The sequence below is a fragment of the Lissotriton helveticus genome, chromosome 2_1, assembly GCF_964261635.1.
Source record: "Lissotriton helveticus chromosome 2_1, aLisHel1.1, whole genome shotgun sequence".
Classification (NCBI taxonomy): Eukaryota; Metazoa; Chordata; class Amphibia; order Caudata; family Salamandridae; genus Lissotriton; species Lissotriton helveticus.
Window position 1 is genome coordinate 897772357 of NC_136059.1, and position 24915 is coordinate 897797271.

At 40.8% G+C, this 24915-nt stretch overlaps 1 protein-coding gene across 3 annotated transcripts in view; it reads left to right on the top strand.

The window, feature by feature from the left end:
* AUH (AU RNA binding methylglutaconyl-CoA hydratase) overlaps positions 1-24915 on the top strand; it is a 789095-nt gene that overhangs the window by 735521 nt on the left and 28659 nt on the right. For all 3 annotated transcript variants that reach the window (XM_078675624.1, XM_078675622.1, XM_078675623.1), the window contains 2 exons: positions 11489-11539; positions 16716-16763. In XM_078675624.1, the coding sequence (XP_078531750.1) occupies positions 11489-11539; positions 16716-16763 (99 nt within the window). The remainder of the gene's footprint in view (positions 1-11488; positions 11540-16715; positions 16764-24915) is intronic.

A 24915-nucleotide genomic window follows, 5' to 3' on the forward strand; every position in this document is an offset into this window, starting at 1 on the left:
CCACAGTGAACATCAAAGATATGGGAGAGAGATTTCGCAGCAGGAATTACCCGGAACCTTTGATACAGCAAGCTGAACACAAAGTGGAGACCATGCACAGGAAAGACCTGCTAACAGTCAAACAGAAAATAGTGCAAGACAGAATGACAATCGTCTCTAAATACTCCACTTCAAGCTTTAGGTTCAAAAAGATCATTAAGAATCATTGGAACATACTAAAAGCAGAACCTGACTTCCAACAATCTTTTCAAAATCCGCCCATCTTTGCATTTACTAGACATAAAAACTTTGGCGAAATACTGAAACACACTACAATGGATCAGAAACAATACAGAGGCACCCGCCCTTGTCTACAATGTGGGAATTGCAATAGCATCATAAGAGGCAATCATATAACCCATCCCATGAAAGGAAACAAAATCAGACTCAAAGTGAATGCTACATGTGATAGTATGAATTTGATCTACATGCTGAAGTGTCCATGTGGCAAAACATACGTTGGAAAAACTGAACGTAAAATTAAAACGAGACTGAACGAACATAAATCAAGCATTCGTACTAAGAACTTAAAGTCTACTGTTGCCACTCACTTTATAGAGGCCAACCACAATATCTCTCAATTACAATTTGTGGTACTTGAAACTGTAGAAAAAATCGAAGGCAGAAACAACAATCGCTTTCTTCTACAAAGAGAAAATCACTGGATTTACCTATTGAACTCAAGCAAGCCCTTTGGGCTTAACGAGCGCATTGAATTTTTATGTTATCTCTGAAATGTTACTCAGTCATATTGGATAATTTGCCAGGGTCATGCTTTCCGTATTTATGATTTTACAATATTTAAGCTCAAAACCCACATGGTTTGCAACATCACAGGTAAGATATGCCTTCGCCATGAGATTTGTAAACAATCCATGCCTGTCACTGATTGGCCGGCTGGCAAGCACGTGACACGAGCATGGAACGTATTGAAATCAGTCACACTATGGGATCTAGACTGGTCTATATTAAACCTAGCGTGATTGGCTTACACACTTCTGAACGTTTTTCGCGCCAGAGCCGAGAGCTAACTTTCTATCGAACAGCATACAAACGCATTTTGCGTATTGCAAGTAAGTTTAAACAGTAAACTACAGCGCCAGATATATTGCTAATTGCTGAATAGTGCTTTCATGTCTGTCTAACTTTTTACAGAAAAATGTTCTGGCGATAGGATTTCACGCACAACATGTGAGATTTATTTATTCTTTTCATTGCATGTATACACTGTTAAGGGGAGCACTGCACGTGTATTACAAGTACTACCAATGACGCTATGATTTGTGATTATTTTGTATATAGTTTGTTTATATAATGTGGGAAACTCATAGATTTTATTTCGTCTTGCTTCTAGCGATTGTCCCGGATGAAGGGCACATAGCCCGAAATGCATTGGACTATGATTTGTGTATGACGATACCGTCTAATGAACTGTTTATTTGTGATGAATGAAATTTGACGAAATAACAAATACGCGAATACAAAAACATTAAATCAAAATATTACTTGGAGATTTATTTTGGAATTTTTTCAAACTTGTTCTGAGAGTGGAGCGCCAAGGGATGCCTCTGATAGATATTGGAGGCACTTGTTTTTGTTTCATTTAACTGGTCGTCCTAGACAAGAGACGACACCTGGGCTGCAGACCTCATTTACCTAGATTAGCCTGTTATTAATATATGCTGAACTAAAGATAAAACTTTGCTGTGCGACAAGTCAACCATTCTTGTTTTAGAAGTTGTCAACGAACCATACAAGTAACAAAATGCAATAAAGAGATAACAAAATAATAATAAAGTAATAGACAGATGGACTGATAAGACTTATTATCGTTACTGAATATCAAGTAGACTGATGAGAGACCAATATAGCTCCTAGGGCTCATTACTACTCACCAAGGGGTATTTATTAGTGGGAGCATATGAGAACTAGAATGAGATCTCTTGGTATGCAGGCAACATTTTGAGATGCTAAATAGAATGCAAGGAGAACATCCTGTCATACATTAAGATAGAAACTTAAATGTTTGATATATGTAATATATATAACTGGCAAGGTACCCAATAGCCTCTTAGTAGGTTCCCGCAGTTACAACTGCTGAATAGTGGACAGTGACCTAGACCCAATTAGAAATGTGGTACATGATAATATGGAAACATGGATCTTCATGTTTTGATAACTACTGCTTTAATTTGGTGCCTTCATTTAATGAAATAGTTGAGATTGTTAATTGGAACTGTGTGTTTAAAGCGAATGTTTTTCTTTTACGTTCATGTTTTAGGACAGGTACCTAACAATTTGCATAGTTTTTCTTGGTCTCACTTGTTCTAAAGCACGGGTACTCAAAGTTCTGCCCGCGGGCCGGCCGCGGCCCAGCAAGGCTTCCTTGGCGTCCCGCGGACCTTACAGACATAATATCTGTGTCCTTTTTTTTTTAAGCGTCAGCAAACACAACTGCTAGCAGCAGTGCAGACTCGGGGAGACTGCTCTGTGGGTGCCGGGCGATTCCAGCCACAGTCAGAGTGGAGCTGCAAGGGGTCTAAGAAGAGGTGAACAAAGCCTCATTTACATGTAAATAGTCTTTTAAACACCTGTGAAGTACTGTGGTGCGGCTGCTGTGTGTGTGCCCGGGAGGCTGTGTCAGCCCGGGCTGACACACACAGGGGTGGGGGTGGGAGAGGACAGCAGGGACTGAGAACCTGGGTGAGGTGGGAGGGCAGAGCAGGGAGTGAGAGCCCGGTGAAGTGGGAGGGCAGAGTAGAGACTGAGAGCCTGGGTGAGGTGGGAGGGCAGCAGGGAGTGAGAGCCCGGGTGAGGGGGAGGGCAGCAGGGAGTGAGAGCCCGGGTGAGGTGGGAGGGCAGCAGGGAGGTGAGAGCCCGAGTGAGGGGGGAGGGCAGGAGGGAGTGAGAGCCCGGGTGAGGGGGGAGGGCAGCAGGGAGTGAGAGCCCGGTGAGGTGACGGAGGGCAGCAGGGAGTGAGAGCCGGCTGAGGTGAGACAGATAGAGATAGAGACAGATAAAGACATATAGAGACAGAGACAGATAGAGACAGAGACAGATAGAGACTGGGGCAGACAGAGGTAGATAGGGTCAGAGACAGGGACAGACAGAGACAGATAGGGGTAGAGACAGATAGAGGCAGAGACAGATAGATAGAGGCAGAGACAGACAGCGATAGAGACAGAGAGAGAGAGAGACAGAGATAGAGGCAGGGACAGATTGAGACAGATACAGAGGCAGAGACAGACAGACATAGAGACAAAGAGAGATAGAGATAGAGATAGAGGTAGAGACAGAGAGACACAGACAGGGACATATAGAGGTAGAGACAGACTGAGACAGGCAGAGACAGAGAGACTAAGCGGGAGACAGAGGGAGGGAGACAGAGAGAGAGGGAGACAGAGAGAGAGGGAGACAGAAAGAGAGGGAGACAGAGAGGGGGAGACAGACAGAAGGAGACAGACAGAGGGAGACAGACAGAGAGAGACAGACAGCCAGAGGCAGGGAGAGAGGGAGGGAGACAGACAGAGGGAGGGAGGGAAACAGACAGAGGGAGGGAGACAGACGGAGGGAGGCAGACAGGGACAGACAGATAGAGGCAGGGACAGGAACAGACAGAGTTAGAGTGACAGAGAGAAGGAGACGGAGAGGGACAGAGGGAGACAGAGGGAGTCAGAGGGAGACAGAGTGAGGGAGAGGGAGACAGACAGAGGGAGGGAGACAGACAGAGGGAGGGGGAGACGGACAGAGGGAGTGGGAGACGGACAGAGGGCGAGAGGAAGGGAGACTGAGGGTGAGAGACAGAGGGTGACAGCCAGAGGGAGAGAGGGAGACAGACAGAGGGAGGGAGACAGAGAGAGAGGGAGACAGCCAGAGGGAGACAGCCAGAGGGAGACAGCCAGAGGGAGACAGCCAGAGGGAGACATACAGAGGGAGACAGACAGAGGGAGACAGACAGAGGGAGACCGACAGAGGGAGAGAGGGAGGAAGACAGACAGCGGGAGACAGACAGACAGAGGGAGAGAGGGAGGGAGACAGAGAGAGAGAGAGAGAGAGGGAGAGGGAAACCGAGAGAGGGAGACAGAGAGAGGGAGACAGAGAGAGGGAGACAGAGAGGGGGAGACAGAGAGAGGGCGAGACAGAGAGGGGGAGACAGAGAGAGATGGAGACAGACAGACAGAGGGAGACAGACAGAGGGAGGGAGACAGACAGAGAGAGGGGGAGACAGAGGGAGACAGGCATAGGGAGAGAGGGAGGGAGACAGACAGAGGGAGAAAGAGGGAGGGGGGAAACAGACAGAGGGAGGGGGAGACAGACAGAGGGAGGGAGGGAGACAGACAGACAGAGGGAGGGAGACAGACAGAGGGAGGGAGACCGACAGAGGGAGGGGGAGACAGAGGGAGACAGACAGTGGGAGAGAGGGAGGGAGACAGACCGAGGGAGACATGCAGAGGGAGGGAGACAGACCGAGGGAGACATGCAGAGGGAGGGAGACAGATAGAGGGAGGGAGACAGGTAGAGGGAGGGAGACAGACAGAGGGGGGAGACAGACAGAGGGAGGGGGAGACAGACAGAGGGAGGGGGGAGACAGACAAAGGGAGGGAGGGAGACAGAGGGAGGGGGGACGAAAAGAGAGAGGGGGAGGGAGACAGACGGAGGGAGACAGACGGAGGGAGACAGATGGAGGGAGACAGACAGAGGGTGAGAGACCGAGGGAGACAGACCGAGGGAGACAGACCGAGGGAGAGAGGGAGGGAGACAGAGGGAGATGGACAGCGGGAGGGAGACAGATAGATAAAGAGAGGGAGACAGAGAGAGAGGGAAGGAGGGAGAGAGAAAGAGACAAGGAGAGAGAAAGAGACAGAGACAAGGAGGGAGAGAGAGAGGGGGAGGGAGAGAGAGAGAAGGAGGGGGAGAGAGAGAAGGAGGGAGCGAGAGAGAGAGAGAGAGAGAGAGCGAGAGAGAAAGAAAGAAAGAGAGAGAAAGAGTCTGTTGGCTCAGTGGACGAAGGCATCCGCTGCAGGGGCTTGTGTTCAACATCATGGTCACAGTTTCTTTTCTTCTAGCCCCTCCCCCACTGACGCCGCCTCCACCTGTGCGGCCCTCGGCCACAAACCACACTGTAAATTTGGCCCCCGAGAGAAAGTTTGTGAGTAGCCATGTTCTAAAGAGTCCTTCACCCAGGTATACCTCTCCACATGTGTATTTCTTTTTAAAAATCACATTTCCATGTGCTATTTTCATAGCTCTAGACATACTCTACATTGGCCAGCTGAGGTATGAATTTATTCAGTAGTGGTAATTTGATCTAGATCCCTGCTTCAAAACCATTACTATCTTTGTAGTGTGCACGTCAGTCATGCCGCCTTCTATGATGCTGTCACAAAAGTTTCTTTAACTAGCCATCTTGAGTGAGGAGGCAATTTGGCAACCAGACTTATTGCATGGAACCTTTCTAGTCACGCTGTCAAACAAACTGGATTGTCCCAGAACATAGGACATTAAGTGGATGGAAGGAGTGAAAGGTGAGAACAAGCTGTACTCAGAACTATGGGAAATACAAATACTTAACTGATTAACAATAACTGTAAGTGTATCCACATTTTTTGCATTATGGTTGTAGAATGCATGCAGACAAGTACACAGACTTTAGGTACAATGAAAGTACTGCATAAACCACGTCAAGTCACTTACATCGAAATTATAATCTCTGGCCAAATTAGGCTACCCCCTTAAGTGCGCCTATTCAAGGATCAGCATTGGAGTTAGGAGTTAGGTATTTGGTGGTTTGCCCCTTTATTTGGTAAATACATGGCCTTTTTGGCGACCCTGATTATCAGGGCCACAAAGCTTGAAATCTAAACAGTTTTTTACTGGTATTGGTAATATAGTTCACAATGAGAAATAGGGGTAACTAAAAGCTAGATACTCTTTGATGCACAACAGTTTGTCCTTGATCTGATCAAATCTTCTGAAAAGTGTGATTGGTAGATTGATACAATATATTCTGCATTCTAAATAGCTGCAGTGTTTCTAAAGGATATTTCTTGTTGCTATAGTTTTGTTATAATCCGTTTATTATTGTCGACCTGAGATGCAAGGTTCAGGGAGGTCTGGTATCACAAACAGGGCTGACCGCTAGCTAATACAATCTGGTACTACTGCTGCACCCAAACCAACCTCATAATCACCGAACCAAAGACACAGACGCATACATTGCACATTCCTATGCCATGCACACACCAAACCCAGTGCCGTGGCTAACAGACCCATCAAGGTCCTCCATTTGCCCAAAGTGTCATGCTGCTGGCGCCGAACTCGCACATTTGTCATGGTCCTGTGGAATGCTTTTGGAATGCAGTTTTCACTCAACTCTCCTTAATGGTTTGGGACGACCTAGCACCTGGCACACTTCTTGCCTTGCTACGTATGTGGAAAATGTACCACGTCGGGTCGGTAGATTCACAGCTATAGCACTGCTTCTAATGAAGCTTGGGATCACCCTGCACTGGGGTATCAACAATGCCCTTCTGTCCCTACTGACTGAAAAGTTTGACATAATGCGATACCACCAGCGAGATGTATGCCATGGTACAAACCCCTCCCCCACCCCCCACATCCAGGCCTAAAGATGTCTGGCAACCACTCCATGAATATCTTTTATTACAGGAATGCTGGGATTCAGACTGACCGGGATTGTACTGCACATGTTACTTCTACTATCTTTTATTCCTTATTGACTCCCTTAATAATTAGCCACAGTTGTAATGCCCTATGCTGAGCTCAACTGTCATCCCTTTTACTGATGGCTGCATCCCGTATCCTGCTGTCATGTGTATGCTAATGTGTCTACCTTTCTGAATGGCCTTTGCAGCAACTTTGTTATGTACTGCTGTTCCACCAAATATGCCTATACTGTGGGTTGTTTTTTGTATATTTTGTACCTTTTCGAAAATGATAAATAAATATACAAAAAATAAAACAAATTATATTAACCCAGTCAGAATATTGGAGTTTGGTCAACATCCTCGGGTGGGCCTCCACTGGCTTCCTCTCCAGGTCTGATTCAACTTTAAGATGTGTTGCATCATCTATAAAGCAGTAGCACCCTGAACATTGTACTTACTACCTGACATATAACCTTCCCAAGAGAGAAAAAAAGCACAAAATGCCACAATGTCTGGCTTAAAATGCTGAAAAAGAAAACAAACAGCCTTTTCAAACTATACACCCCAGATCAGAACATTATCTCTCCACATACCAGATTTGCATCTTAAGTTCTGCAGTGCAGATGGGAGCTAAAAATAACTCATGGAAAGAGTAACTAAACTAGCATTTATAATGAACCTTCCTGGTGCCCTAGCCTCTAGTCGAACAATAAGACACTTACTTGTCTACCCCACTCCACCCCAACTTATTTATGTGATCCGAATTTATTTTCTACCCATGATTGTATGCTCAGATTTTCAAGCTTCATGGGCCTCCTTTATCAGTGCCTACACCAATACTCTTTCATGAGGACAAGGGTGTTGTCTTTTTGACCAAGGCATAGCTTGGTTTACATTTAGCTCCTGGCCAGTGTTCAACAATGGAAACTAAACTGCTGATGTGCTCTTCTGGGTCTTTAATTACAGATTAGAAAGCCTTCCTTATTTGTGCAAAATGTTGTGACAGTGTTGGGAAAGGTTTTTTATAGAAAAGTCACTCTTCTGTTGAGATGTACCTTCTACAGAGTTTTGCTTTTGATCAATGACTACTAATTAAATGTAATTGTCCCAAATTGCAGTAGAATCCACAAGTGGGAGGAAGCAGCCCCTGAGCTGAAAGTGCATACATATTGTCCATTCTTTTGATTGTAATATACAGCTGGGATTGAGAAAGTAGTCTACAAGAAAGTAAAGAACGTAACAACTGCTGGAATTGAGAGAGTTTAATAAAATCTTTACACTTTTAAAAGGTCAGAGTTTCCTATGGATTCCTGTTTCAATCATTAAGAAAGACATTCTTTCTTTACAGTACGTGTTTAGGGTTCAACAGTGCCGAATCTTTGATATCACCTCAACCAATTACTTCTATGTTAAATTGTCTACTCTGCATGATCATTTTAACTTCACTTTCATTGAAGTCCTCTATTATCTGGTTTCTTGTTCTTCCATGGAATTGGGAATCACAAGATGTATTCAATTACGAAGACCCATTTTTGTTTTTATATGAGTCAAGCCACTGAACACCTGAGAGAGGATCGCTCTAGGGTGAGAAACACGTGCCGGGAAGGATTTTCTACTAAATAATTTTAATGTTATGAATCAATAAAGAACAACGTTTGTTTAATGGTGAATGCCAGATTTAAATGTGGTTGTTATGAGCTCCAGTGCAAGTTTGGACATTGCAAGCTGAGATCAACCATTTCAGCATCTGAATGTATGTTCAAGAGTGGTTGGTGATACTAGCTGTCACACACAAGCACCACGACTGATTGCATCCATGTTTTATTGGGAGGTGTGGAATATCCATTTTGTAGTGGAGTTTTCAAGCCTGGAAACACCTTGGAGAGGGGACCACCCTGTGACCATTTCTTTAAAAAGGGCCCTCTTCATTTAGGATACAATGGACTCCAGGAATGGCAAAAGGAGTCATCTTTCCCTCTTTTTCCCACAGACAAAGAAGGGTCTTTGGGAGGGGATGTACCTAGGGGAGTAAGTAGGTAGCTCATTGGAGACGCTCTATGACAGGCAGCAGGAGTGTTGGTTCCCTCTTTCACAGGCCTAGTAGAACATGAAGTAGCTTCAAGAATAATTCCCAAAAGTTGGTTTATTGAAAAACGAAACGGTGGAGCACAGCCTATGGACACAAAGCCCTTCAATGGTGGAGATAAAGAAGTTTGGGGTTGAGAAAAATCCGTTGACAAACCTTTTCTAGAAGAGTGATTCATGAGACCTTCTACTATGCCATAAACTATACAGAAATGATCTAACTGTGATTAATGGTTTATGAAGGAAGAAGAAGGAAGAAGAAAAAAAACACCTGTTTGCTGACTACTTTGCGCAAGAGACTGTTGCATGTCAGCTCACATGAGCCTAAATGGATTTGCTGAAATGGGATTGTTAAATTTTTTCATGTAAACTACTAACAAATTACCGAATTAATTATATGAAGTAGCCATCTTAAAACAAAGTGTGAAAAATACTTTCTTGAATTTACTTCATTCTTCTATTCAAACAATAGAGAACCAGCACTGCCATGGTATCCGTCATAGGTTTTTGGGAACTGTAAGAATGGGAAAAAGAGAGTATTTGAGCACTAAAATACAACCGAAATATAACCAATCTTAAAGGGTGTATAACACAAAAATGAGTAAATCTGTTGCCAAATAACTTTAGTTGAGTAAAGTTGCTCTTCTTTGGGGTTCATAACTATATATCACAAAGAAATCCAAGGAATGATTGCAGATTTGACACACTCATAAGTAGGATTAAGGGGTTAATGTGTTTCCAAAATATATTCTGAAAATCAGGATTTTAGAACTCCAAACAGAAATCCAACTTTTTGCAGTTTTAGGTGTAATGTTACGATTACAAGTATCCCATGTGAATTAGTCCGCAAGATGGAAAGAAAGATTATACTCCAATTCAGACCTGTGTTCATTTATTTCAAGACACCTAAATGTACACGTATGCCAAAATTACAAACGTTTATTAAAATTCTGTGATTGCAATAGAACTAATTATGCACTTCTGGTACATGTTACTGCACACAATAACTTGCAGCTCTCTTATACACCTTTTGTTGTGCTTCAGATATTTTGGTTTGCACCCAATAGGAAATTTGACATGATAGGAAACTTTGCATGGATTTTCATACTAACTGATTGATTAATAAATGTCTATCAACTCCTTTACATTCCTCAACCCATCCTTTTTTTATTCTACTGTCAAAGACAATCATAAAAGATAACATAACACATACAATCTGTGCAAAATCATACAATAATAATCATTGAATGCAATTATCTCCCACTCTAAAAATCTAAACTCATATAGTAACAGCTCATTTACAAAAACAACTCTGTCTTAAACATATATCTATACTGGGAAGCAATTGTAGAAAACAAAGAGGGAGTCTGCATTGTTTAAAAGTGTATGCCCTAAAAAGAGGTCATAAATACAAAGCTCTAAGAGGTTCATAAAACTCACAAAACAAATTAAAGTGCAGTGAGGATGAAGTGTTATCACAGGCACGTTTAACCCCTTCCACCTTCCCAAAATAACCTTGTGGGAAACATAACAGATGGCAAATAGTACCAGCTCTAAACCTCCACAACAAGGCTGTTCCCCAGTTATTGCACACATAAAATAAATATGGTCCAGTGCCTTGGTTAGGTCTTAAAATAACATAATTTCTGACCAGACCTTATTTTCCCTTTCGGCACGGCGTCACTTCATGAATAAACGCTTCACAAAGTGCTTATTATTTTTACTTATTAACATAGGATTATCAAATGGAGTAGATTTTCCTAAATCCACCAAGCTTTGTTTCACATATTCAAACCAGGGATTACTCAAACCCCAATCACAACAAACACAGTTGTTGATTATGTCATGACTAAAAAAGACCTCCGTATTACTCCACACAGACAGCCTCAACAAAAGAGGTCCCAACATAATAAGATCTTCAAGATCAGGCAAAACCAGTTCCTCATGACAAAAATAGTGAGGGTCAATTGGGCAAGTGAGTGGAGGTGCCTACAAAAGCGATTCCCCTCTACTTGGCACTTTCTATAACCCGTCTCCACTGCCATAGTACATTGCTTGGTATATATTTCTAAAAGAGGGAATCAGTTGCCCACCCCTGCTTTGCCAACATTAAACAGTGAGCCCATAGCTTGATTGAACTTAGTGTTCCTATACCTATAGTTTTCTACCCAGGATCCATTATAATCAAAAACAAGGCCTAGGTGTGGAAATCTACTTACACTTCCTAAGCTATTCTGATCTACATAAAGGGTTTGCAACATACAATGTGTAGGACACATGCCATGGTGTGGGATTTAGAAAAATTGGTTGAAAGGTCTAAATCAGCCATAAAGTCAGATAAGGCGTGAATCAAACAGCGTAAGGCATTTGGAGTGCAGGCAAGAAGTGCAGCGGCATCAGCATATAAAAGTATGGGTATGGGGACACAGCTGACATGGGGAACATCTTGAGTTACAATACACAAAAAATCACTAAGCTTATTAATATAAATTAGAAACAATAATGGAGCTAAAACACATTCTTGCCTCACTCCACAGTGTAAACAAAAAGGATCAGAGAGCTCTCTTTAAACCATTAATATACTTCAAAACCAATAATACTTAACATTAGGATTATAAATGTTTGTTGCTACTATTTTCATATCTCCAATATAACTTTATTGTTGCCATTTACACTTATTTTTTGTATTTTTGTAGGGGCCTGTAGCTATTAGAATGGCGAAATTAGCTATCAACCAAGGGATTGAAGTAAGTATCCACATGTGACTTTATGAAATCGAAATCATAAAAAGATAAATGTGAAATATTATTATTTAGACTGGAAATTGAGGTCCAGTACAAAACCATCAATATATTATTGGTTGAGGATAAGAAAAAGATAGTTTGTTGTGATTGTGTATGATCTTAAAATTACATTATGGTTCATGTCTATGAAGAGAACTGCCTCTAATAAATAAACATCACTTTCAACCATAAGATCATTTGAATTTTGTCCATGCAGTTTTTTACATATTTTTTTAACATAGATGCTTCTCACTCAATAGGTAAATAGTCGCTGGAATCAAATCATGGTATTCCTTCTTTTATGATTGGATTATCAGCTGTGAAAAAATGAAAGCACTTTGGTTTCAAGTGCATTCATGTTTAAACCTAAGTTGTAAACTTTTGGCCTGCAAATTATTTTATTAATATAGTGAGTCTTCATCTATATATATAAAAAAGAATGTATGTCTGTCTGTCTGTCTGTCTGTCTGTCTGTCTGTTTGTCCTTTATGCATTACTACACCTTTCATCCGATCGCCATGAAACTTTGGGAAATTGTTGAGTACACTCCCGCAAAGGTTTCTGGCATAATTGTTTTTTAAATATCGGCCCCCCAGGGCCCTCATAATCTTTCGAATACTGATGTACGCACCAGACGGAAAAACAACAAATTCTGTATCCACAATTACTCGAATAAATAAATAGAATTAAAACACCATTCATCCGATCGCCATGAAACTTTGGGAAGTTGTTGAGTACACTCCCGCGAAGGTTTCTGGCATAACAATTTTTTAAATAACGGCCCCCAGGGACCTCATAATCTTGCGAATACTGATGTATGCACAAGACGTAAAAACAAAAAATCTTGTATCCACAAGCACTCGAATAAATAAATAGAATTAAAACAGCATTCATCCGATTGCCAGGAAACTTTGGGAAGTTGTTGAGTACACTCCCGCAAAGGTTTCTGGCATAACCTTTTTTTAACTATCGGCCCCCGAGGGCCCTCATAATCTTTCAAATACTGATGTACGCACCAGACGGAAAAAAAACAATTGTGTATCCACAAGCACTCGAATAAATAAATAGAATTAAAACAACACTTTGAAATGTTTTCCATATTAAAATGAATACGTTTCAATAAAAAATTACAAAATGTAAATTGAATGTTATCATAACGAGTTACCTTGAATTTACTTTCTAAGGAGATCGCAGCAACGCGTGACGGGTAAGCTAGTTCTTAAATAAAGTTCAGTTTCAGCCTTAACCAGAACTGTGAAACCAAACAAACCTTTGAATTCTTTGTGGTCGTATAAACAATATATTATTTGGGTATATTCTACACAATAGGTGAGCACCACTAAACCACGTGGTCCACATACATAGTGGACACTTTCTATAATCACTGACTACATAAATGCATTCCACTTAACTTAATTTTATGTAAACGTATATCATGTGGATATTCCAAAGGTATAGTGTGGCTCTTGCCCTCCTGCGGGTAAATTGAACTCCTAACTTTTACACCATTACAGAGTATTTGACAAAGAAAGTTACTCTAAATCCTTGCAGTTACTTTGAAAAGATCAATTTGAACAATCTTAATGAAAAAAGAGTTCTTTCAGAATAAAAATGAACTCACTAGCTAGTTGCCACTTTCCCTTTTGGATCATCTATTTGTCTCCAGGAAACTTTTGTTAATTTGTTATTGGAGGCTTAGGCTTAAAATGTTTTTTTCTTTTTTACCTTTTCAAATTGCTGGACTATCCAGGTAGACTCATAATGGATGAGCGAAAAGCCAAGACACTGCTTAGTGATCTTTATAATATTATTTCAGAAGCACTATTGTGTGTTTGTACTTTGGGTCACTCTGCATTTAGAAGGATGATAAAGCAATTTTTGTAGGTGATACCTCAAAGTAAGATCTTATATTGGACTGATTTACTTTACCTTATTTGTTTGTGGTTTTGAACTTTTGAGTGTGTTTCTCCTTTTTATTTAAGTTAATTCCATGTTTAGTCTTTTTTTTTCTTCTTTATTTATTTTCACTTGTGGAATGGTAGTGTTGTGTTAATTTCTAATGGACAATTGAATAATGTTTGCCCCATGACCAAGCTTTATTAGTGAATGCAAGAGATAAGTGAGGAGTATTCACCTAGCTGGGGTGGGGAGTCCTTAGAACTGGGTAAAATTCATAAGCCAAACATCTCAGCAAAAGTTGCTCCAAATGGCATTGCCATGGTTGCAGTTTTGGTCTGAGTCTCTGCCATATGTTATACTTAGCCACTCATTTACTGCTTTTATGAGCAGAATGGTGAGAGATTTACATATTAGGATATTTGCCATTGCCCAAAAATGTTGTTATCCAATACATAAATATGAGTATATTCTATATTTTAGCTGTAGTGTGGCATGACAGGGCATTATGAGTATGATAAAGCCTATCCAAGTCACTCCTCCATGGACTTTTGAAGGTCTTCAGTTTTCAGAAAATGTATGGGGTTTGTAGGTTTTGTTTGTTGTGGGTAACCCATGACCCAAAACCTGCAGCAATCCCTATATCCTAATCTATGTAAAGAGAAAAACCCAGAAAAACAGCTGCCATTCCCACATTTAGGTGTCAGTCTCCTGCCAGGTATTATTCCCATCTTCATTTCTGGGGAAATGTTTTAATTGTGCGAACCCAGTATTTGCACAGCAAATCCTCGGCCCAAAACAAATTTGAGGTAATAATATTTGTAGACACTGTTTGAAGGTTTTGTGTCTTTGGACTAAAAAAATATGCTCTGCTCCCAAGTCACAGGTATGGGGATTCCTCTTGGTCTCCAGTTTTGAAAAATGTTTGAGATTAACAGGGTTCCCTAATTATCCAACTTTCACACATGCCAAGTTTCTGTGTAAAACAATAATTAAAAATGATTCACTGTCCAGTCTACTGTTATAACGTGCATTTTTGTACCCAATGCCCATCTGCATATGTGAGGGACACTTTTTATTGAGAGGTTAGTAGCAATGTAGGATGATATAATCTTTGTGATTATCACTTGATGCATGTACAATTTATGAATTACAAGTCGCAAGTGTGAATAAAAACATTTTTTGCTAACAAATCTCCCACCATGGCATTATACATATTGTAAGTTTTCGGCTGGTATAATTGTAAGCTATCCCTAAATCAGATACTTGCGTACAGTTCAAAATATATATCCAACCAATGTACCTAATTTCCAGATATTTTAAATTTAGTTTCATGTCTTTCACAGTCCCCTGACAGCGAAAGCATATTGTGTGTAATCCAGAGTCAGACAGACATTGAAAGTTCTTATCTCTATGATTTGAGGAGTCTAGGAATCATAATGGATACTCTTTTCATCCATCGACCTTCTACTCAAAAAGTTACATATGCAACTTTTTTCAGGAATTTCTCTTATTTTCATACTTGTGTTCACTATTTTGTGAATTCATTGACGATTTTCCTTTAGGATGCACTGACCAATGTAAACAATTAATTAGTTGTTGTCCAGTTTTCAGAAACATACAGTGCTGTGTATTCATTCAAATGTTTTCTGACATATTTTCAGTACAAACTCCAAACTTATAGAAACAGCCAAAATATGAAATATTGAACACTGCTTAGCCAAGTCTTGAAATAGTGGTGCATATTTTTCTTTTTGCGTCTGAATCTACATGATAAAGCAAATTTAGCATAGTAATTCTTATTTTGATCTGAGTTAATGGAAGTCATACTCTTTCACAACAGTTAGTCCCTTCAATATTTTTTTTTTTACTGGGGTGTTGAAAGTTGCAAAGATTTTTCATCATAACATTTCTTTAATTCTAGTGAATACAGTAGTCACAAGGTACAGTTTGTGATGTTTGCCTTATGTGGGTGGTCATGTTAAAATTTGGTAATTGAAAATATTTTTGAAATATTTTGAGAAATTAAGTTATCTCGAAAGGCGAGCCATCTTTCAGCTACTTGTTCATAAGAAAACATTGACAGTTTGCAGGGAAAAACAAAACCAGCGCATAAATATAGGAAAGCTGGAAATTCCAGACTACAGAGAGAGCATTAATCAGTATCTACTCTCTGTGATTTCTCTCACATTATAAATATTGCACTCTCTCAAACAAAACTATGTTTTGCCACCTTTTGATTATTTCTCAAACTGCTCCACAGTAATTCATAAACCCTGGTTCTCTATACAATATCCAACTTGTGGCGGAAAGTAATGAAAAGTTGCCCAGGATATAGATTGCGGAAAATAAGTGATGAAGGTCAACAATCGTAAATTTCAATAAAAAGGATTTGGTATTCTAGGTGGAAAAGGATTAGTAGTCAGCAATCAATTGTAATATGATCTACTCTGTGTTTAATAACTATATGAATATTTTACTTGTACCCCGTCACACATCATTATTCAACTCTCAACTTGATATACACTTCACCCAAACGACCAAATAAATAAATGTGCACTAACAAAGCAAGTATTTCATAGTACTGAACACTACCTGTCAGCCTGGCAAGGAAAAATATTTTACATGAAACCTAACTTGTATAAAGTTAGTGCCAAAGGAAGTGAGTTGTACGGTTTCTTGTATCAAATGAAGCTTGAATTGAAACATAGCTTTATTCTTGTTGAATATGTTTTCTTAGTCCTTATTCACCATGTGCACCTGCAGTACTCTTATGTTTCTTTTCTTATAATAGAGATATGCCTATTTACAAGAAAAAACTTTTTGGTTAATTTGATGATATACTTGTCGTCAGTGTTTGTTTTTCATAACTTTGCATTATTTTGAAATTGAGTAGATACTGACTCTGCACTTCTGTGCCAGTTTAAGGTCACATTGCTTTGTTCTTGCCAGGTAGCTCACACTGAATAGGTAACTTCACTTTGTAGAGCCACTAAACAATGCACATATTTCTACAGCGACAAAGTAAACAGATAGAAGTTTGTGAATTTAACCAAATAAAAGTAGCAATTCATTCTGATCTTCGCCCTCTTAAAATGGCTGTCAAGCTCACTGGATAGACATTGTGGAATGACATTGTAAGATGAAGATGCAGGTTATTTACAAAATGTTATATCCTCATTTCAGATGCTTAATTTGTGACCTATATACTGCTTTAAAAAATATATTTGTTTTTAATTTGCAGGTAGATTTAGCAACTGGCTTAGCAATAGAAGAGGCATGCTATGGTCAGGTGTGTATCTCAATTTTCTCCATGTAATACTTGGTTTCGCCTTTCTTGATAGCATTATTTCAGTTTTACTCATTCTCTTTTTTTGTGACCTGCACCTATCTCTACAAAACACTATGTAGAACTTTGTAAAAGTGTACTAAATGGTATAGTATCTGCAGTTAGTACCATCATTATCATTATACCAAGAAAAATAGATGATGTCCAACTGTCCAGAAGGCATAGAAGTTGGACCCGGTTCATTAAGGAGCTGAACATAGGCTATTTCGCAGTCAGTCCAAAGGTAAGTAGGTTACCACAAAATTACCCTGACAGCATGACTCAGAAGCAATAAGTGGCAAACACAGTAACCTTGCAGCATGGAAGGTGTGCAAGGTTTCTGAGTAAGACATCTTCAACAGCCAAAAGCTACTGTGTAAGTAGACTTTAGCAAGGTAATGTGTAATATGCCATAACAATAGAGAGTACTGTGTTGAGGGCTGTTCCAGCATGTCCTAACTCAGGCATGTGACACAGTCCCTCCATCACATCCATGCAAATATATATCTGACTAGGAGGCTGTGACTCATTGGGATTTAAAAGCTGATCCTTCACAGTTTTTCCAGTATTAGAATGTTGGATGTGATGTTTCCTCTTTCAGCACTGTTGGTCCATCCTTTTTTGTCAAGATTATTGTTTAATTCAGTTTCCTGTTTGGAGATGTGACTAATAATATCTGCATAAATGAAAGCCTTTCTTCTTTTATCAATAAATCAAAGTAACCGGTGGAATTCCCCCCTGTCATTAACCTAAATCAATCTAATGTATTCTATTAAAAATATGGTTCTACTTATTTTATTTAAATCCATTATGCACATAATTTCTTTAGACTTGTGATTACTTTGTATGCCTAAACACTCTTCTTTTAAGCAACCTTTTATATTGCTTTATATTTATTTATTTACAATACACAAATCATTACAATGTCCCTTACATTCTATGACTACTCACTGTTATCAGGAGTGGTGAAAATGAATAAGAAAATGCAGCCCAAATTATCCTTTATCTTAAGCATAATAATTTGGTGCACAAGCTCTGCTCTTTACAATCTCAGAAGAGATCAAAACCACTTTTAATAAACAAATCAAAGCAGTATTTGTGGCCTATGTGGTCAAATCCCTTCAATTGTGTTGATTTTCTCAATTTACTTTTTATATCTGTCTCTGAGGTTCTAGTGTCTTTATGGGGGATGATGTATTATTCCCAGACTTTCTATTTAATAGTTGTCTTCTTTCCTAATTTTCTCAGGCCTCAGCTTGCATGCTTATTCCCACTGTCATCAATCTCTGGAGCATTGGTTTGCTTCTTCTAAATCTTTCACAGACTCAGAAATAACTGTGTCCCTCTCTCTTGCCTGTCCTTGTTCCCTTTTTTCCCTTTTTTGACTTCCATGTGTAGTAGCATGCTTCATTACTCAGTTTATTTTATTACCTCTCTTCACCATGGCTTCATGTTTGGTCCACCCTTTTTTTCCAGCTCATCGCTATTAGTTGTTTTGCTAATACTAGCAGTGGGTCTGCAGATTTACTAGTAACTCTTTTATTCTTAAGCCATGAGTAGACCCCACTAAGTATATATCTTGTACTATTTACAGAGTTACTATGCACTCTATTTATTCTCATTTTCATTCTCTTGTTTTCATATTTGTTGACGGATGCATCAATTTGTTTTTCTGATTTTGCCTAAATTCCCACATTTTTGTTTCCTTTTTCTCATATCAGGATTATAAATCAATCAGGTTTATAAATCACTAGTGTTGTCATAAACAATCATCTCTCGTAGTCAAGAAAACACTGTTGTTACACTGTTGTTGTGACCACTACTGTTAGTTGCCTTCTTGCTTTCATCAGAACCTTATATTTGTCCAATATATCTCATGCTTCAATTTAATGGTCAGTATTCCAAGTGGGTTTAAGTAGAAACCTCAACATATAGAATTTTAAAAACAAAAGCGAACAAATTGCAAGATTGTTGATCTAGTGTGTCTTTTTATTTGATTAAAAAGTGGTCATTGATAGATTAGCGACGAGCTCATTTTGACAGATTTTTTTCCTCTGCATTATTTTACCTAATTGTTTCTCTTGGTCAATGCAGCAATTCTTATATCCCAATCAATACCAGCATCACGTTGATTGATTGATTTGCTTTCATCCAGAATCTCTTTGGTCACTCATTTTTTGGTTATAAACAACTGTTCACCACAACTGATATTAGATAACGGACCCAGCTGTACATTATATTTTTTTTATTTGGATGTGGATGCTGCTCCATTTCTGATCTGATCTTATTCTTATTTTTCCTCTAATTTAATTTCAAATCATAGTAATTATTATGATGATACAATTTGTTTCAAAATACATTTTTTTCATACCTACTCTACTATAGGAAAATATTATGTGTTTTTGGATGATGGCAACCATCATTGTATATCTATGAAAGGTGTCCTCACTGATGACTTTAGAAACATTTTCTCACAATCTGCACATTAAATGAGTAAAGTTGTAATTTTTTTGCCAATCGTACATTTTGTTGAAGAAATGCAGTTTTGATAAAATGTTTGGTTTCTCTATAATTCAGAAGGGAAATGTACCTGTTCATAATCCCTTCTACGTATTTTTGATATTGTGACTGAGTGTGTAACACATCCATCTTCTTTTTAGCTAATAAAAGTACAGGAACTGACCTTAGTCCTTCTTTTCAAGATGTACATTTTACATGTTATGGATTAACATCAAGCAGTGGTTTCACAGTTATAGAAAAACACTGTAGTCTCTGTTGCTTACTGTTTAGATCTAGACGTGCGTGCATTTCTACATTTTTCATGTACAAGAACCTCATACAGTCAATCATTTATAAAAAAATAAAATATATATATTATTTCCTTTCTCACTTAAATGAATTTGTGTATTTTTCAACTTTATGATTGGTTGGAAATTCCATCATGGGTGCAGTAAGCTGATTTCCCCATTGCTCACATGTTCTTCACAATCATTGCAAAAAACCACAAGTGATCTAAGATTTATTACATTTGCACGTAGACCCACTAACTGCAGTTGTTGTGTGTACCAGAAACCTTTACTGCCCCAATAATAATCATTCTCCATCTATTTCTTCCAGTTATGGAAATGGTTTCACTTACTGTCAGACATATCCAGGACATGCTGATATCATGGAGCATAGGCACTAAAATATCCACAGCATATCTTTTTCAATAAACCATATGGGCTACTGTTTTAGGTTTGTCTTATTGCAGAGGTGTGCTCTATTATTTTGATTTGTGCATTTGGCAATAAGAACAGTAACAGTTTTAGAATCTGTCTTTTCAAAGCCCAGCACCTTTGTTTTATTTGATTCTGATAGGTGTGTAATAAACCTCCCCAAAGAAGCGTAATGTGTTTCATGCTCTTGTACAAGTGACTCTGGTTTTAGAAGTGGAATGATTTAATTTTGATAGACTTCCTCAGAGTGTATAGTGTTATCTTTGTGTATTGGGTCCACTTGATGATTGAAGTGGGTTACCTGCATTAACCCAAGAGTAGCTATCTTGCCCATAACATGCTTCCTACAGTAAAAGTTGTAGAAGCAGTATGAGGTGCACTGTGACATAATTAATCCACAGATGAAGTGTCCATTTGCGTACATTACCTGATTTGAAAAGGACTGACTAGATAAATACCTGCACAACTTACAGGAGAGCTCAGTATAATCTTTGATAAATGATGGGTGTAGAGAAAAGGACTATGAGTTACTCCTTAAATAGGTTTAGACTGCCAGGTTGCCTTTTGGACATCATGATAATGAATAGAAAGAAAGCATACAATTTTATGTAAGAGGGAAGAAAGTTTAGCTGGTGTTTTGAGATTAGACCTAGGTCAGAATCAAATGCTGGGGTTACTGTCCAAAACCCCTGTCCTGCACAAGGGAATATCACCATAGAACAATAGTATTGAGTTTACTTTAATGCGCTTTGGACGCCTAACTTGAAACAGTGCAGAGAGGTTTTCTACCTTTTGGAAACATGTAACTAGCATAATCTTAGTCTGCATTGTATACATCATTATTGAATTTATCACCAATGCTTCCTTGGATCAAATAATACCTGGGGAAAAAATTAACATGAGATAGAGTTGCATACCAAAAAAGGTGAGGCAGATTTTCTCTCATCCACCCAGTGCCACTGAATGTACATATTCTAATTTTGACTTAATATTTTCATTGCGATTGTGGGGTAACTATTACAGTAGTTTAGTCACATCTATCATCAAAATAAAGCCTCCAGCAAAGGTGTTTATCTTGGTGGGAACATTTTAAAATAGGCTATTGATCGCTAGATGTTTGGTTTGCAGCAAAGATACATCTATTGTAGATTCAATTGATGAGCATTCTCTTGCTGACTAGTGCTGGGTCCAGAATATTACAACATGTATTTTTTAAAACTCTTTGTTTTGCAGTCAGTCATGCTTTCAATGTGCTTTTGAAAATATACTATGATTCCACCTCAGATTGTTTTTATTCAAGATCAGGTCTGGTTTCATTGCAGAAAGCTGTTTGCTTGGGCACCAAAATATTGAAAACACCTTCAGGACCTCCTCAAATTTAAGAGAAACACTTAATTTGAGAGGTGATTTTTTTTTTCTGTATTCAACAACATTCAGATGCCATCATGTGAGAATGACTCCAGCGTTGGTGGGTAGTTCTCGAGGCAAACCATTTTAAATAATGTCCTGAATGTAACAGAGGTAATCATTGGAAAGAATTGCATTCCATTTGCAAACTTTGTTTTCCCAGGGATCATGATAACTTGCAGTGGTTATGAGCACAACAAACTGATTGAATGATTCAGAGAGCAACTGTATGCTCATAAAAACATAGTATTACATTCCAACTCTATTGAGTCACCTGAAAAAGCATTTCAAGAGGATTTGGAAGATAGGAAATCATCGGAATCAATCTCCATCTGCCCTCTTTAGAAGGCCTGATCCTTTGGTACTATGTGCAGTGGAACACCCATCTACGCACAAAGTGTACTTAATTGAGTCCACCCTGAAACTGTACATTAGTGCCTAATTTCTAATCTAGTTGGAAACCATCCACATTATGGTAACTTCAGGTTTCAGTGACATAACCAGTAAAAAAGAAAAAACATGTATACTCCACAGAACACAAGTCTCACATGGTGACTGCTGGTTGGACCAAAATGCAATCTCGAAAGGTTCTATTCTCAAAATTCCCAAATGGACAGAGATAACAGATTTGCATTGTAATAGAGAATCAGGTACAATAACAAGATCTGTCTCAAAAGTAGTATCAGCTTCGAAGTGTAAATCAACTTCAAAATGCATATGAATAAATGATGGAGGATATAATGTGCATGGCTTCTCGGAAAAGTGTCCCGGCACAGAGAATTAGAAGGTTAGGAGAATGGTCTCACTAGGATGGCTGCCAGCTAACAAGTAAAAAGGTGGGTTTTAAGAGCCCTGTGAAAAGACAGTTCCTGTGGAATCCAATGAAGCGAAAGAGGGAGCCCATTTCTCACACTACTGGCTAACACCATAAAAGAGAGTCCTTCAAATATTACTCAGTGAAATCTGGGGATGGTAACCTGCAAAACGTAGGCATAGCGCAAGTTTCTCAGAGGCACATTGTTCTTAAATCTATAAAACAGGTATCATAGGCCCTGTTGATGAAAGGCCAGATAATGGATGTTTCTGAGCTTTAAACAGAATCCTCTTCATTGAGAGAAAATGTAGCTCCCGTAGCAGATGAGAGATATTGGATCCGGAAGGAATACCAAGATTCAATCAATCAATCAATCATTTGCATTTGTAAAGCGCGCTACTCACCCGTGGGGGTCTCAAGGCGCTGGGGGGGGGGGGGAGGGGGGCTCAAAAAGCCAGGTCTTGAGCTGCCTTCTGAAGGAGAGGTGGTCCTGTGTGGCGCGCAGGTGGCTGGGAAGAGAGTTCCAGGTCTTCGCTGCCAGGTAGGAGAAGGACCTGCCTCCGGCGGTGGCCCTGCGGATGCGGGGCACGGCTGCCAGGGCTTGTCCTGTCGAGCGCAGGGTGCGAGGAGGACAGTAGAAGGAGAGGCGGTGGTTGATGAGTTTTGGTCCGCGGTTGTGAAGGGCTTTGTGTGCGTGGGTGAGGAGCCTGAAGGTGATCCTCTTGCTGACTGGGAGCCAGTGAAGTTTCTTCAGGTGTACGGAGATGTGGTGGTGGCGGGGGATGTTCAGGATGAGTCGTGCGGCTGCGTTCTGGATTCGTTTAAGTTTCTTCTGTAGCTTGGTAGTGATGCCGGCGTACAGAGTGTTCCCATTGTCCATGCGGCTGGTGACGAGGGCGTGGGTGACGGTCTTCCTGGTGTCGGTGGGGATCCAGCGGAAGATTTTGCGGAGCATGCCGATGTCACCGCGTTGACCTGTCTGTTCATGGAGAGGGACGAGTCCAGGATGAAGCCGAGGTTGCGGGCGTGGTCGGTGGGTTGGGGAGTGCTGCCCACCAAGATTCGTCCCAGGCGGTGGGAGTAGGGAAGAGGATTAGGACCTCCGTCTTATCGGTGTTGAGTTTAAGCCGGCTGTCTGTCATCCAGTCCGCTACTTCCTTCATGCCTTCGTGTAGTCTGGTTCTTACTGAGGGGTGGTTGTTGGCGAGGGAGAGGATGAGCTGAGTGTCGTCGGCGTAGGATATGACGTTGAGTCCGTGTTTGCGTGCGATGTTCGTCAGGGGGGTCATGTAAATGTTGAAGAGGGTGGGGCTGAGGGAGGATCCTTGTGGGACGCCGCAGATGACTTCAGTAGCTGTAGATCTGAAGGGGGGGAGTCGGACTCTCTGTGTTCTTCCGGAGAGGAAGGAGGTGATCCATTCCAGGGCCTTGCCTCGGATGCCGGCGTTGTTGAGGCGCCGTATTAGAGTATGGTGGCATACCATGTCGAAGGCTGCGGAGAGGTCCAGGAGTATGATTGCCACGGTCTCTCCCTTGTCTGTCAGGGATCTGATGTCGTCTGTGGCTGCGATCAGGGCGGTCTCGGTGCTGTGGTTAGCTCTGAAACCGAACTGTGAGGGGTCGAGTGAGTCGTTGGATTCTAGGGCGGTGGTGAGTTGAGTGTTGATGATCTTCTCAATCACTTTGGCGGGGAATGGGAGGAGCGAGATGGGCCAGAAGTTTTTGAGTTCAGTGGGGTCTGCTGTAGCTTTCTTTAGGAGGGTGTTGAGTTCGGCGTGTTTCCAGTTTTCGGGGAAGGTGGCGGTGGTGAGTGATGCATTGATGACATCTCGTAGGTGGGGTGCGATGAGGTTGTTGGCTTTGTTGAAAATGTGGTGCGGGCATGGGTCGGACGGGGATCCTGAGTGGATGGAGTTCATGATGTGGGTGGTTTCCTCGGTGGTGGTTGGGTTCCAGGTGTGGATGGTGGTGTTGTCAGTGTCGGATTCCGGAGGTGGGTTTGTGTTGGATGTGGAGAGGCTGTTGTAAATATCAGTGACCTTGTGGTGAAAGAAAGCCGCGAGGGAGTCGCAGAGATCCTGAGAGTGGGGGATGGCGTTGTTTTCAGCATCGGGGTTAGAGAGTTCCCTGACGATGCCGAATATTTCCTTGCTATTTTGGGCGTTGTTTTCGAGCCTGTCTTTGAAGGATGATTTTCTTGCTGCGCGGAGGAGTTGGTGGTGTTTGCGGGTGGTGTTCTTGAGAGCAGACATGTTCTCGTCGGTCTGGTTGAGGCGCCAGGTTTTTTCGTGGGTGCGCCATTCTTTTTTGGAGTCCTTGAGGGTGGGGGTGAACCAGGAGTTTTTCTTGTGGTTGTCTTTGTGTACCTGGGTCTTCAGGGGGGCCAGGAGGTTGGCGCAGTCTGAGATCCAGTTCGTGAGGTTGGAGGCTGCTTCGTTGGGGTCTGCGGTGCTGGTGGGTGGGTTCTGGGAGAGGGCTGTGGTGAGTTGTTCGGTGGTGACGCGGTTCCATTGTCTTCTTGGTGGTTGTTGGGCGTGGTGCTGTACGGCGTTTTTTTTTAAGCTGAAGTGGACACAGCTGTGGTCCATCCAGGATAGTTTGGTGGTGTGGCTGAAGGAGATGTGTTTGCTGGAGGAGAAGATCGGGTCGAGTGTGTGTCCGGCGTAGTGAGTGGGGG